This window comes from Mixophyes fleayi, chromosome 5 (genome assembly GCF_038048845.1).
Source record: "Mixophyes fleayi isolate aMixFle1 chromosome 5, aMixFle1.hap1, whole genome shotgun sequence".
Taxonomy (NCBI): domain Eukaryota; kingdom Metazoa; phylum Chordata; class Amphibia; order Anura; family Limnodynastidae; genus Mixophyes; species Mixophyes fleayi.
In genome coordinates, this window is record NC_134406.1 from 230413442 (window position 1) to 230429285 (window position 15844).

Genomic DNA, 15844 nt, shown 5'->3' on the forward strand with positions numbered 1-15844 from the left:
TTAAATTTAAGCTCTGAAGACGCCGAACTCGCGGGAGTTCAAGAATCCGGACGTTCATACATTTACCCCCAGGTCTTTGCCTCCAAAATGGAGCAATTCCCTGACCGGGAAGATTGATACTATAATATTTGTCATCTAAAATAACGCTAGGTATGACTCTTTTGGGCTTAGCAATTTTAGGAGGGAAATATTGCACATATTCGTGTCACTAGATAGCACAGAACATGTGTAAACAAGTAAAAGAAAATATAAAAACGCATTGTATGTACAGTACGTGTTAAGAACATCCTGATTAAATATGTATTTAAGTTAAAAATATATATTTCTTTTATTCATGATTATAGTATTATGAGTTAGTAATTTATTTTATTTTATTTTTTTTGCATGCGTTCTGATAGGTCTTTATATTGCATGTGCATATCCTGCAGTCTCTTTTATCTATTAACATAAGTACTGTTTAGGCAGAGCAGACTTATACTCAGATTTAAATGGAAATGTATCTTGAGATCCACTTGGATGTGAATACAGGCACGCTCAAGTTCTGTGCTTGCTTTAAAATCACTACGTGCGTGCAGGTTGTGTTTGAAGTTGTACCAGGCCCTGAATCTTCACTCTAAATGTTAAATGGCCGACTCTAATTGCCTCTTACCAGCCTCACGGACTTTCAGTTGTGCTCACCTCTCCAGCAGTGTTTTCCTTCACTGCCGCCATGTGTCCTGAACGCCACCTGGAGGCAGCAGAGATACTTGGTAAGACTTTCTCTTGTATACAGTATTGTTCATTGTGAGTCTTGTTAGTGCAAAAGGTTAATTGTGTATATTTATATAGTGTCTGTATGTATCTTCCTTTATTTACTAAGGCCCTTATTTAATGTTAGGAATAAATTCATTATAATGGTACAAGTTGGGAGCAAATTTAAGGAAAGGAGCACAGCCTAGCTGTAGTCTAAATCGCAGTGTTAAGATAAGGCTGCCCAGTGTTTGGGTGCTGCATGCAAAGAGTAGTCAGTATATTCCCTGCAAGCAAAGTTTTGCATTATTTGCAGTTTACTGGAGCTGTGTTCAGTGTACCCATATCAACAGTACATTACGCAATTCAATATCCACTGTATTATATGCAGTAGCTTCATGTGCAGTATAAATGGCTGTCCCATTCCAAGTATATATATGCAGTTGTATGTCTAGTATAAAATATAGCACTTTCACCAGTATAGAATGCAGCCCCATGTCCAGAATATAATACAGCTATATGCTCTGTATGGATTATAGTCCCATGTCCAGTATATAATACAGCCCCATGCTCTGTATATATTATAGCACCATGTCCAGAATATAATATAGCACCATGTCCAGAATATAATACAGCCCCATGCACAGTAAATAATACAGCCCCATGCACAGTATATAATACAGCCCCGTGCACAGTATATAATACAGCCCCGTGCACAGTATATAATACAGCCCCATGCACAGTATATAATACAGCCCCATGCACAGTATATAATACAGCCCCATGCTCTTTATATATTATAGCCCCATGCCCAGTATATAATACAGCCCCATACTCTGTATATATTATAGCACCATGTCCAGTATATAATACAGCCCCATGCACAGTATATAATACAGCCCCATGCTCTGTATATATTATAGCACCATGTCCAGTATATAATATAGCCCCATGCTCTGTATATATTAAAGCACCATGTCCAGTATATAATACAGCCCCATGCTCTGTATATAATACATCCCCATACTCTGTATATATTATAGCACCATGTCCAATATATAATACAGCCCCATGCTCTGTATATATTATAGCACCATGTCCAGTATATAATACAGCCCAGTGCTCTGTATATATTATAGCACCATGTCCAGTATATAATACATCCCCATGCTCTGTATATATTATAGCACCATGTCCAGTATATAATACAGCCCCATGCTCTGTATATATTATAGCACCATGTCCAGTATATAATACAGCCCCATGCTCTGTATATATTATAGCACCATGTCCAGTATATAATACAGACCCATGCTCTGTATATATTATAGCACCATGTCCAGTATATAATACAGCCCCATGGTCTGTATATAGTATAGCACCATGTCCAGTATATAATACAGCCCCATGCTCTGTATATATTATAGCACCATGTCCAGTATATAATGCAGCCCCACGCTCTGTATATAGTATAGTCCCATGTCCAGTATATAATACAGCCCCATGCTCTGTATATTATACAGCCCCATGCTCTGTATATATTATAGCACCATGTCCAGTATATAATAAAGCCCCATGCTCTGTATATATTATAGCACCATGTCCAGTATATAATACAGCCCCACGCTCTGTATATATTATAGTCCCATGTCCAGTATATAATACCGCCCCACGCTCTGTATATATTATAGTCCCATATCAAGTATATAATACAGCCCCATGCTCTGTATTATAGCCCCATGTCTAGAATATAATGTAGAGTCATTTCAAGTATATCATGTACCTCAATGTCAAGTATATGTTATAATACAGGCCAGGACACACCTGAAATGAGCAGATGTCCCATTGTAGGCACACCCTCTGCACCGTGGTTAGTTCCACACCTGATAAACTACACTGCTAGACAGAGGACTCACAAACATGTCACATGGCTTTTATAATATATCAGCACTGCAAATAAATAATACATAAGCAGCGTTCTGTTACCAGAAATTATTGTACAACAAAATGTATGTTCAAGTCTGTTTGCACAAAGGAGATAGTTTTGCAGAGAGGAAAATGCCAGTAACATTGAACCCTCTACGCCCCTTTACTTAATTTCAATAATCAACAAACGATTGAAAGGAACACCCTCACTGTTCCCCCCTGCATGTGCACTCTTCTGCTCCTCGCCACCATCTTGCTCTCGGTAAAGGACCTCTTTGCTCTCCAAAAGATATCTATATAAATGCTAGTTGCCTTCTGCAATCATTACCTTACATTACCCACTAGATGTCAGCATATACTTTAAAACCATGAAAATATCCCTAATGAAACAAAATATCATCTCTGCTTTTACTATTTGTCTCTTTTTTTTTTTTTTTTTAAGAGAATATTTTTCTGAGAACTCTGCACATGTTACTAATATCTGATGTTTTTGATGTCTCCCTCTCATCATGTATAAAATGACTGTTATGAATGTAATATACATGCAGGCTGCAATAGGTTTCAATTAAATCCAGAACAAGCTTCCTCCACACCTCTGTAGTCTACAGTTAAAGCTTTATATTTTAATTTAGGGGCTGACATCCGGACTGCCAAAATCAAAGACGCTGGGCTTATCTTGGCAGACACTTTACGGAAATTTCTGTTTGACCTGAATGTTGATGATGGCTTGGCAGCTGTGGGATATAGTACAGCTGATATTCCTGCTTTAGTGAAAGGAACTTTGCCTCAGGTAAGATATCCAAAGATATTGCTGTAAAATTCTAACACAAATCTCTCAGTTACCAGAGTGTTGGAGAACAGTTCACAGACTCTCTGGGAAGATTAGAATTGCTGCCTGTATGTTAAATATCACACGATCCTGCAATATTGAAAGACAATGATGATAATTATGCTTAAGGCAAATGGCTTTATAAAAATCCAGTCTTACCCCTCTGGTAGTGGTTTACATAATAAAGCAACAGACCTTTTGAAATGGTTACTGTTATGCATGTCTAGTTGCTATCCAATAACTATTGTCGATAATGTGGTTCCAAAGCACAATGTGATTTAATAGCCAAAAGAAGCAGAATAAAAAATCAGAATAAAATAAGTACAGCCGTTACTTATCGCAGGCGCCCTGGATCCAGTGTACAGTCATTCAGGTCTGAAGGTTGTGGTTAAGTAGACTGTCCACTAGGTCCAGAGCCCCTGCTTATATACAGTCAGTGAATACAGTTAAACAATGCAGATGATGTGGCTTGCTTCTATTGGTCCAGGCTTCAGGAAGGTCCAGTGTACTGCAGGTCATAGGCCAGTTCAAACGAAAATATCCAAAGGTGGGGATCAGCTCTCCAGGGGATACACTCCAATTTTCCCGCCAAGAATCTAGTCTAAACTAGTCTATTTACATTACACCGACAATATCATTTTATACATTTATTCCCTAACATCGCTAACTAGAGTATGCAATGTGCGATCCCTTCGGCGAATGAACCGGACAACTGCGGATAAATAGGGGATTAAAATTATACTAAACATGACATGTTTCATGTAACCTGAACCTTTGATTTCACTAACATGTATATAACTTATAATATTAACCATAAAAATTGCTACATTTTGACATAAATAACTGTGTTGCAACTACAATTAGTGTGTACTAATTACAAATGTGTATGTTCGTGTGAATGCATGTAAATGTGTAAAACTTGTTGTTGCCACATGTTGTGTGTGAGGTGAACAACCAATCAGAAGCCCTTTCCATCACCCAAACTAGTAAAACTGTGATAGGTCCCATATCAGAGAAGCTGGAGTTTGGGAGGTTCTCACGTTCACCAGCAAATGCACCAATGATTACAGCCCAGTAAGGTATTAATACAAACATGACTGTGGTAGGAAGTTCAGAGAAAACAAATGATATGCTTTTTGCCTGCAGTTCCTCTTAAATCACTCACTTACTGTGACCAGGTTTACTGATCATAAACAGATAAAGCAGGTCTAAGTGCAGCCACCACCGAGATCCATCTAGGTGGCGCTGTTACTGTTGCTATGGGCACTTGGCTTAGACATGAGGATTGGTACACATTTTATTGACAAACTACAGATACTTTTACTGTTCAGCGAACTTGGATGTAATTATATTTGTATTTAATATGCTGTTTAATTGTACATTTGTTGGCATGCTGTTACATTTTAATGTTTATTTGATAAGTTTACGGATGAATAACTGGTAATTTTCACATACTGGGCCTGATTCTTGTTCGTACGTAGGTCAGTTTGCGTAGCATATTCTGCATGATGTTGCTCTGCACATGCTCAGAAACGGAGCTTACGCCAATGAATTGCATGTAATTCATGTCCGAACGCAAATGACACTTACGACTGCCTACCACCACTTTAGGACCTTTCAATAAACTAAAAAATGCTGTCCTAAAAAATAAACTGCTCAGTTTAGTATCACTTTTATGTGTTTTAAGCTTTATTGTTCAGTGCAAAATTAGTTTAGTCCCATTAATAGTATAAGAGTAGACCCTATTTCTGCAAGCTCTGAGTTGGTGCAAAATTCAAGCATCCTGCTGCACCCCTAAAAATGTGTCCTTCATCCTTGTATCTAATGTTGATGATCTTGATTATTGCACTGCTTTTGCAAACCAATGAGCATTAATTTTAAAAATGATTTGGTCCTCCCTAAAACAAGTAATGTGCACCAGTTCAATAGCCCGGGCTGGTTACCACTAAAGCTGAGGGACAATGAGTGTAGGGTCACCTTGAAAAAGTGGCAGCTAGAACCGGTCTATGCCAGACTCGGTGGTAGTCACCATTCTGAGTGTGATAATATAGACACTGACTATAGCGACATACAAGTTCCAAAGACTATCATGCCGACATGACATAAATATAGATGTACCATCAAACACACAGATAACGTTTCAGACACTGCTCCTCTAAATTGCGACCACAGAAAATGCCTACTCTAAATCAGGCTCTGTTTGTATCTCTTTTTATTATGAACTATACTGTAAAGTAAATAGAGTCACACACAGGGTAGGCCACCTCCAGATGATTACAGCATGTGGAAAACAGGTACTTATCACTGTGATGAAGCCAGGTGTGAGGAGGTCAGAATGGAAAATGGGTGGATTTGTGCTTGACTGATGCTTCTTTGGCTCTTGATATTCATAGAAGCTCTAGTCCTAATTAGTGTCACCTATTCAATGTATCTCCACCTTATGGATCCCTGAACCCATCATGTCATTGTAGAACTGTCAAATTCTATTCACTTACATTCTCTCTCCTCCTATTGGGGGACACTGGAGACATTGGGTGTAGAGTAGTGGGGATAGGTGATGAGCACTTTAAGAACTTTGTTAACTATCCCTAGCTCCTCCCTCTCTATACCTCACTTCCTGTATAGGCGTCAGATTTACTTTAGTGCTCTGGCTGTTTTAGGTTTGTTCTGCAGCCCTGTTCACTTTTCTTTTCTTTTGTCTGTTTTTATTTGCAATCAGAGGCTTCTGCCTCTTGTCATATAACAGCCACATCAGCGGCTCAGTGTGTTGCATCCACGACTTTCACTGAGGGCAACGGTGGTTCCTGTCTGAATGGCAGTGCACAGCATGGATGGCTGTGCGCTGCCTGGAGAGGAGGATCGGAGGTGCAGTGAAGGTAGCTCTGCTGCCGCCCGCCCCCTCCCCCATCGCTGGACACCTCAGCAGACACTGTTTCTCTGCATTGGGGGACAACAGGCGCCCACCCTTGATGCTCTGGTTTCTCTTTTTGTATGACATGTTGTCTTTTTGTTCAAGAGAATGTTGCTGTTTCTCTTTTCCTGTTGTTTTTTCTCTCTATTGTCTCCTTTTCTGTGGAGCTTGGTTAAACTGACGCCTATACAGGAAGTGAGGTATAGAGAGGGAGGAGCCAGGAGGGCGCAGTTCCTGGTACATATCTGGTGGTTTTGTCCCAAATTATTGAGATACTGGAATGCTTTGAAAGACCTAATTCATTCAGTCCTCCAATTTGACCTCCCATGTTCCCCTATTTCCTCCCATTAGCTCCTCCCAAACCTACAAACTTCAAATAAAACTTATGTGTCACTTTATATAGTCCACCACTTGCCAGCTTTCAGTAGACTGGAAATCGCAAGCTCCCCAATCTTTTGATGCTGTCCTAAAGGGAATTTGGTATGTGTACCATAAGGATTACATGATTGCCATTACTAACCACTCCCCCCCTCTATTTGCTCTCCCCCTGAGCTATACACCTTTCCCTTCCCCTTGATTGCCTTCCTACTCATTCCTGTTCTCATGTCTCCCCCTCCCCCATCCTATCCCCCGAAAAAAATATGAAACCCTGGTTGACAATTCTAATTTATTTTACTTTTTTATTCCTTTTTATTTCTGTATTTCCACTTATTTTGACATGTGTTTTTTATGTTCTTATAAAAAAAGTTATATTATAATTTGTTCAAATGTTATTGCAAGATTGTTCAGCCGTGTATTATATAAAGTTTAAAAAATAGAAAAAGTAATGTCAAACGGCAGCCTCTAGTCATGTGTATGTCTGGAGGTCAGTCAGATTCTCTACACACCGTAAGGTTTGTCCATGTTTTTAAAAGAAAGTAAAATTGCCTGCAAAAGTTCCTCTAAATATAGGAATATGGGGCTGGAGAGTAATTGAAGACAGTTAAGGTGTGCTAATTCCTGTTTACCGGGACTCTTCAAAAAGCAAGGTGCTCTTTCCATCTTAGTCACGGCACTTAGGACAGCTGACTGGTGACATACTGAATTGTGTACTGTACACAACAGTGATGTGGGGTGGTCTGAACACAGAAGTTTAGTAACAAACATCCAACCTGACTAACAACAACCCAGAGTCATATATAATGAAGAGTGTGGTTGGCTTATGTTCAGGAGCATAGAAGTGAGGCATCTTTGTTTAGCCCATGGTTGTGCCTCAGCTGGAGATGTTTTGTGCTTGACTGGTGTTTCTTTGGGTAGGAAACAGCTGCTTGTGTCTTGTTTTCATCAGATAAATGATGATTTGCATTTCTTATGAGAAGCTTTAAAATACTGCACATCTGCCGTTAATGACCATGGTGCTTTTTGTGTATATATATATATATATTTTTTTTTTTTTGCTTCTCTATAGTATTAGTTTTATGTGCTTTTAAATAAAGTCTCCAGTACAGACACATAGCTCTATTGTAAACTCTCTGTGGCAGAGCTCTCCTTTCACTTTCATTGTTAACATTTCCAGCCAAGGCCATGTGTTACAGGTCTATTATACATCTCATAACCATGTTCAGGATTCTTTAATTGACAACTGTTACAGTGTAAATAAAATACACTCTCTACCTTAATTTAAAGTAGTACAAGACAAGACCATTACATGGTCTGAGAACTACCTGGTTTCAGAACAGCCTCTTTAAAGAATACGAGCAGTGATGTATAGAAGTGAATTGATCATCTGGAAACAATGACTAGCACAAATAACACATTGGTATCTGGCTTTATATTACATGCCCTGATTAATGAATTTAAGGGTCATTCCACATCAAATGAGCATAGGGTTTCAAAGTAACAGTTTCAGATTGTAATGAAATTTTTATAATAAATGCTGCCATGGTTGTAAAGGAAACCCCCAAATCTTAGGCTGATATGTACACTGGTTTTGAAGTTAAATGCCTTTAAAGTTGCACTTTTTTAACGAAAAATTTGCTTTTAACATTTTATTTAATTGCATTTGTAGCTCACCTGATTGAGCTAGAGAGTTGGGCAAGGTCTAATTTTAAACCTCTTTTTATGGGCTTTCATAAAATAAAACTTTGGGGAAATTATTAACAACAGTATGAACAATTTTTGAGGCGTTTTTCAAAAATGTAAAAATATGTAAAAAACTTTTGAGAAAATCAAAATTTTGATTTTCAAAATTTTAAATTTTTAACTTTTATTGAATATAATGCTGTGCTATATATCATATAAAAGCCCATAAGGTTTGAAATGAGACCTTTCCCAACTCTCTAGCCCAGTCAGGTGAACTACAAATGCAATTTAAAAAAATGTTAAAAGAAATTGCAGCTTTAAAGGCGTATAATTTCAAAACCAGTGCAAATATCAGCCTAAGATTTGGGGGGTTTCTTTACACCCATGGCAGCATTTATTATACCAAATTTAATTGAAATTAGAGAATGTAAGTTAGATTTTTTTCCTAAAATTGTGTTGATGAGGAATGACCCTTAAGAGAGCTTATGGAGACACCAGGGTTAATTCCAGTGTGGCTCTTTGTGATTTTGGACAAGTCACTTTGTCTCCCTTTGGCCTGGGGTGAGGATTTCTAGATTTTGCACTGTGTAGAATTATATATGCTGTAGAAGTACAGGGGCAAACGCAGGATTTGTAGAGGGGGGTTTCCACAACACGCCACCAGTGGGTGTGACCAGCATGCATAGGGGCGTGGCTATAATTTTAGACAGTGCTTGGCTGCTCTCCAACTCTTCCTATCCCTATAATATACATGGGCAATGCTGCATGCACTACTGTTAAGTTCACGCAGCTCTCCCTTTTCAAGCAGAGCCGTGTGAAGCAGTTGCAGGGTCCAGCCACCTGAATTATACAGTGCCCCAGACTTGGAGGGGGGTTTCCGGGCACTAGGAACCCCCCCCCCTCGGTTTGCCTATGAAGTATAAGCAACAAGTTACACTAAAAGTAGTAATGATTATCACAAAGCTCTAAAAGTGCTTTATCGATGTAATAAGGAAAGTAACAAAAACTAAAATATTGGCACATACAATTACTTGACCATTAAAGTGAATTTTACAGTTGGTAAACAGTTTGGAAAACCATAATATGGAGAATAAACTACATGGCTAACTAACTAATGCATATATAGGTGTAACCACAGGCTAAATTAATAACTACATAAACTATTTCAATACTAGTATAATTTATCTGATGCAGTGTAAATGGAGCAAATTGGTAGATTGCCAAAGAGTTCAAGAATCGAATTAGGGTTTATAAGTAAATTTAATAAACAGTTTTAAAAAATAAATGTAGTAGAATATTCTATTAAAATAATTTTAGCTGTTTTTCTGGACGTATTTAGGTGCAAGTTTACATTTTATATCTATTTGGCACAAGTTGCAGCATGTTTGGATCCAAACATAAACTTTTTCATTTTGATATATTAAATATCAATACGGACAGACAGAAAATCCAGAAGGACAGTGAGCACTTCTCATTAAAACTAATATTAGTATCCATTAGTGGGTTTACAGTACATGCTCTTTAAATGAAGCCACTTTATGATAGAACATATGTAAAAGAGTTTTTTACTTTGTAGCATAGAGAATATGATAGGCAACATTGCATTGTGTATGTTACTAATGGAATATGTAACATCCATGTTCTCTCCATCACACTTATAAATTGAAGTGTGCTAAGCTCTCTAGATTAATAACATTTTCATATAAGATTTCTAGCCCCAGGTAAAGCAAAATCGTAGTGATCATCTAATGGTCTTTTTGTGTCAGATTGCTGCTAATTTTATTAAAATTAAAATTAGAGGAGCATGCTTTGTTCATACTATAGGCATTGTGTATTTATGAGTAGAAAAACAATTATAGTGATAATGATTTTGACTGTTCAGGTTGTTGCCATTGCAGGTTGTATATATGTACTTTTTATGTACAATTTGTTTATTACTCTGTTAGTTCTACCAAGTGGTGGATTCAGAAAATCTGAGGCCCTGAGCTATGGGCATCTACATACCAAACGTACATCATGCAACATGCCTCTCGCCTTCCTCCGCTGGTCCTACCTCATTCACCTCTCTTGGTTCAGAGTCTACAGTATGCCCCAACACTCTCTCCGATGCAGAGCACTGGTGACTCCTACTGATGGCTTCACCGGCGCTGTGACAGGTCGCCCACATCATAGATCAATAGCATGAGTGTAGTTCAGCTGTCTGACCCCTCTCTCACTGAACACCGCAGCATGGTAAACGGCCCAATGACTCCCAACCAACGACTCCCAGCTCCCAGCTGTGAGTCCCTGGGGCAGCTGGGACCAGAGCCACGGGCTATTGCTCTCTGTCCTGGGCAGTTGTCCCTAGTATAAGCTGGCACTAACTATATATATATATATATATGTTAACCCGTGCATGATACTCATGCATTCAAATCAAGCTACTTAAGGTGTTAAAAAGGTTCTTGTCATGCATTTGGGCCTAGCCCAGGCCTCCTCAGGGGAAGAGCGTTACTTCCCGACGCAAGCGCCCTTTTTTAACGTGGTTTTGTCCACATGTCACCACCTCATCATTTTTCTCCATCACCTCATCCTTCATCTTCATCGCCACATCCTTCATCAAGCTACTTAAGGTGTTAAAAACTCCCCACTGTCACCCCTGGCAACCATCAACCACTCCCAACTGTCACTTCTCCTTCAAGAAATATATAGGTCAGTGTATAACTCTGCCCAGCAGGTGGCGCTGCAGCTTGGTTTTTTTCACACACGCCACTAGGCATTTATATAGTAGATAGATAGATAGATAGATATATATATATATATATATATATATATATATATATATATATATATATATACACTACATATACTGTCTGTGTATGTGTGGATATAGGGATATATAGGGAGAGAAAGGTTTTTTTTTTTTGTGACCAAAACTGTTTGTGGGTGTGTCATCATGTTCTTTTTTTGGTATTGTGTTTCTACCAAGTAGGCACTTGACAAATACCATGTAATACAGGACAATAATGCTCCTTCTTAACTATTTCAATTTTCTTCTGCATTTTAGGAGAGAGTAACAAAGTTATCCCCTCGATTGCACTCTGAAGAAGACCTTTCAAGGTTGTTTGAAGCTTCTATGAAACTTTACTGATCTACATTCCTCCTGTATAGCTTACTATGGTACAAGCAATTTATTAAGGATAATTTCAATTGTATATAAACTGTAATTTATACATTTTTTAAAAAGATCAGACCTGTGAAGCACCACGTGGATTTTATCCTATGTTTGATCATCATAACATTTAAGTAAATTGAATAAACATAATCAGTAGGTTGTAGTAAAGCGTCTCACTTACAGTTATATGTAAGATATGTTAATGTGACATGATGCAGGAATCCTATATGAAATTATTAGTACTGCTGGTATTACCAGAATAAAAGCATATGATACAATTATCAGCATGCTCTATATCGAAAATATTTATCTCAGAAGTTTGCCTAGGCTTCTACAGCCCAGTTTAGATAAATTAGAAAACTTAGTTTGTGATGGGAAATACCAGGTAATACTGTCCAGGGTCTGTTATAGATCATTCTAATACTGACAATCTGGGGATTCCATTTAGAATCAATCACCAAAGACAAAAATTCCACACGGGAAGGACATGAAGATGTTTGGTTAGGATTTCCGATTGTCCCAGTTTTCCCAGAACAGTTCTATTTTTGTTCCACTCCAAGCGGTATATTTACTATGCGGCGGTCCCGTAGAACCACCGTTTCCCGGCGCTTTGAAGTCATTTTTTAAAACACCACTTTTATTAAGGATAAATTCCATCAGGTTTTGTCTGTAATAAAATTGCTGTTTAAAGAAAAAGACTTCAAAGCGCCGGGAATCACTGAATAGTAAATATACCTCCAATTGTGAACTCACAATACCTATTTTACCTAATTTCAACTACTAATGAACTAATATAAATAGGACAAGTTTACATACTTACCTATAATGAGCAAACGTCAGGTCACATTTTTGTATTTCAAAATGATGAGAACCTTTCTAGAAGGTCTAACACGTTTACATTCACAGGATAGTTCCAGGAACTGCTCATGATAATGCCACTAGTCTCTGTGTTGGTCCCATAAATCACTTGAACAGTTGTGAAGAATAGAGTGTTTTCATCAGACGATAAGTGGAAACACAGGATGGCAAATTTGAGAAATAGAACTTAGTACACTCCCCTGTTTTCCAGTCCAGCCATATGCTGCTGTTTCTTCTAGCTCGTTTCAGAGCGATTGTCTCTTACAACTTCAGTGTTGCAGTGGAGATGATTAATATCAGTTGTCCGATGAAGCCTACATTCAATATTCATGGGATGTTCTCGTCACCCACACAAGGCTATAAGGCCATCAAACTCTTCCTTTGTATTTGTGTAGAACTGTGTGAAGTCAATTTTATAAGTGTCTCAAAAATGCTCGGTTGTGAATGATAGGGGTGCTGACCACTTTCTGAGAATTTTATTTTACAAGAGAGAAACCACATCCATGTTTTATAGGATAACCTGAGATTATAAAATACAAACTTTATGTAACATGCTGCACAGTGGCGATGGATATCGGGCCGTCCCCGCTGCTGCATAGGCCCCCAATGTCCGTCCCCACTTTTGACGTTAGTTGGTGCCAGATTTAAAAAAACAGCTTGGTGCACGCTGTAGTACATGAGCAACAGGCATTCTGTGCTTATGTGTCCTGATGCCTATTTATATATTGTCTACCTGTGACTGACATGGCTTTCTCCTGACTATTCCTGTGCCTGCTGACCGGCTGTCCATCTGATCTTCCATTACCACCACCGCCAGTGTTCAGCCATCCCTCATCCCGCCTTTGATTTTTTGATTATTTTTTTTTACAAAACTATTTCCTGTAAGAAAAACTTTAGATGTGTCAAGTCTGTGTTTCTACTCATATAAAATTTGACTTTAGTTTCAAGCAAAAGTGTAATAATATCACAGGTAGCACATTTAATATATGTATATTAGGAATACTTTATTTTCTCTGCTAGGTGGCCCTAGCGATTTCATTTTGGGTTCATCAATAATGTATTTCTGTACTTCTATAATGTAATGTAGAAGACAGCAGTGTTTAAGTGCTACACCTGAGCACAGCTTATTGATTCATACCCCATGTGCCTGTGAATAGAATAATGTAATGCACTTAGAGACCACAATCACAGAACACAATAACCACACACATTGAGCTGATTTTTACACTATATTATGTTTCATACAGAATTAACGCGGCCTTCTGCACACAGCATATTAAGGGCACATATTGCCACTAGGATTTAGTGACATCCTAAACCACAAATGAGGACCAGCGGGCCCCCTTATTAGCCAACTTATTGCCAGATGTTAGTTTCCTTGGAAACTGAGAAAATAATGATATTGATAAATTGTTATATTACATTATCTATGGGGCTGTTAACTTATATTTATGGTATGTGTAGGTCCCTTATCACGTTTATTGTGACATTTTATTAACACCCTATAAAATCATAATCATGAAATTTCTCCCTCAGTTATATCCTTCATATAGTGCATCCATCACATGTTTTACTGTAATATAGATAAAAGCTTCCTGATTGGGAACATTACACATACCCTCCTATCACTTGCTAAGCATATGGAATGCATTGCATTAAAAAATAAAATAAACGCTCTCTCACTTTACTTTGGATTACTGGGGTGGCAGTTCCAAAATCTACTTACCACTGCAATACGCTGTCCTTCTATGCACATCTTAACTGATGGACAGACAATTTTATAGACCCTTTTATTGATCAAATGAAAGGGTCAATTAGAATCACTTTATCTATAGTGTAAGAGCAATATAGACGACCAGGGTCACCCAATCTTTACCACTAAGGGAGGAGGATTTAACCCCTTCTGGCCGAATGGCTTTTTAGAAAACGCAATTCTGGAGATCTTATCTCCAAAGGGTTTTTTTATAAACAAGGACAGCCTGGTGGTCAATGTCCAGGAATCATTCCTGACCCCACAATTGGAATGTTGACTGTATCTAATGCGAACTGCACAACACCTACACTATAGAGGGAAATCCTCCCCTTAATGACAGACAAGATAAATAATAAGGTTAGTTGATACCTGAATCAGGCTTCATCTGCCAGCTGGACTAGTAGGAAGTGGCGGTGTATACGGTGGTATGCTGCCATACCGCCACTTCTACTGCCTTCATTGTAAAACTAGCACATTCCATTCTCTTACATTACATTTTTGATACTGCCACCTCTAAGTTTCCACTTTGACCACTGGATATATTTAATAGTAGCTTACTTATTTATAGCTATTATTAAATCTAGTTTTTGGGTATCTTTAAGTGTTGGGAACAGGGGAGGCCAACTGGAGTCTCTTGTGACTGTGACTCCTAAAGGTCTCTGGGTAAATTTTTAAAAAAAATAAACAAATATAAAAAAAAATGTAAGTAAAAAATAATTAATAATAATAATGATGATGATAACTAAACAAAATGTGTTCTAATTTTATATTTTGTATCTCTACTCTGGAAAAAAGCCAATTAAAGGCCGTGATAACTGTCTGGTGTTGGACTACTTGTTTGAACATGACCTTTGCAGTAACCTAGTAAAAGTGTAATCTTACAAAATAGAACAATATAGACTTTGCTTGGGTGGAGTAAACAGCACCTGGCATAATTTTACCTTTTAGTGTTATTAGTCCATGTTTCAGTATTCAAAGCATGTCTCAAAGATTAGACGCTGCGGCTTAACTTAGTAGTTTATGTCTCATTCACATCTTCCCAAAGTTATCACTGGCACATAAAATACCTTCATTTGCAGTATATTTTAATGACAGTGTGTATTATGTTTATGACTATTAAAGCATTAAATCCCTGCTGTACTACATAAGTCCTATTCAGTCCGGGATGGATGGGCTACTGATCTTTTTATGCGTGGGTAATGGATTTGTTGTGATCACTTGAGTGAGCATCAATAGAAGGATAAACAATTCCTTTCTGGAACATGCAATCCCCCATCTGCTAAGAGTGTTTAGTGCTGGGGAGAGTCAAGCCTGGAGCAGATGAGCACGCTAGCCAGTCTCCCGTTAATGACATGCACTGCAAAAGCTGGACGCGTGGCTCAATAAATCACACTGTAATTGAGTCTTTGGGTCAGATTTCACACCTCCTGTCAGATGTGAGATTTCATATATAACAAAGGCTTCAGATTTCAGACCAGCGTACTTCATAAATAATTCACTTTTATGGACGTAGATCGTTCTGTTCAACACATTTTTAATGATGATCTTGATGTATAAATTGAATTTGCTACATTAATCCACAGCAAACTGCAGATGCCTCAGACATCAGCAATGGCACCAGAA

At 38.1% G+C, this 15844-nt stretch overlaps 1 protein-coding gene across 2 annotated transcripts in view; it reads left to right on the forward strand.

Annotated features, from left to right (window-relative positions):
• The window catches only part of ADHFE1 (alcohol dehydrogenase iron containing 1), a 38705-nt gene extending 26939 nt beyond the window's left edge, over nucleotides 1–11766 (forward strand). For both annotated transcript variants that reach the window (XM_075213595.1, XM_075213596.1), the window contains exons 13-15: nucleotides 653–749; nucleotides 3288–3445; nucleotides 11503–11766. In XM_075213595.1, the coding sequence (XP_075069696.1) occupies nucleotides 653–749; nucleotides 3288–3445; nucleotides 11503–11586 (339 nt within the window). In that variant the 3' untranslated portion in view covers nucleotides 11587–11766. The remainder of the gene's footprint in view (nucleotides 1–652; nucleotides 750–3287; nucleotides 3446–11502) is intronic.
• Nucleotides 11767–15844: the final 4078 nt, after the last annotated feature.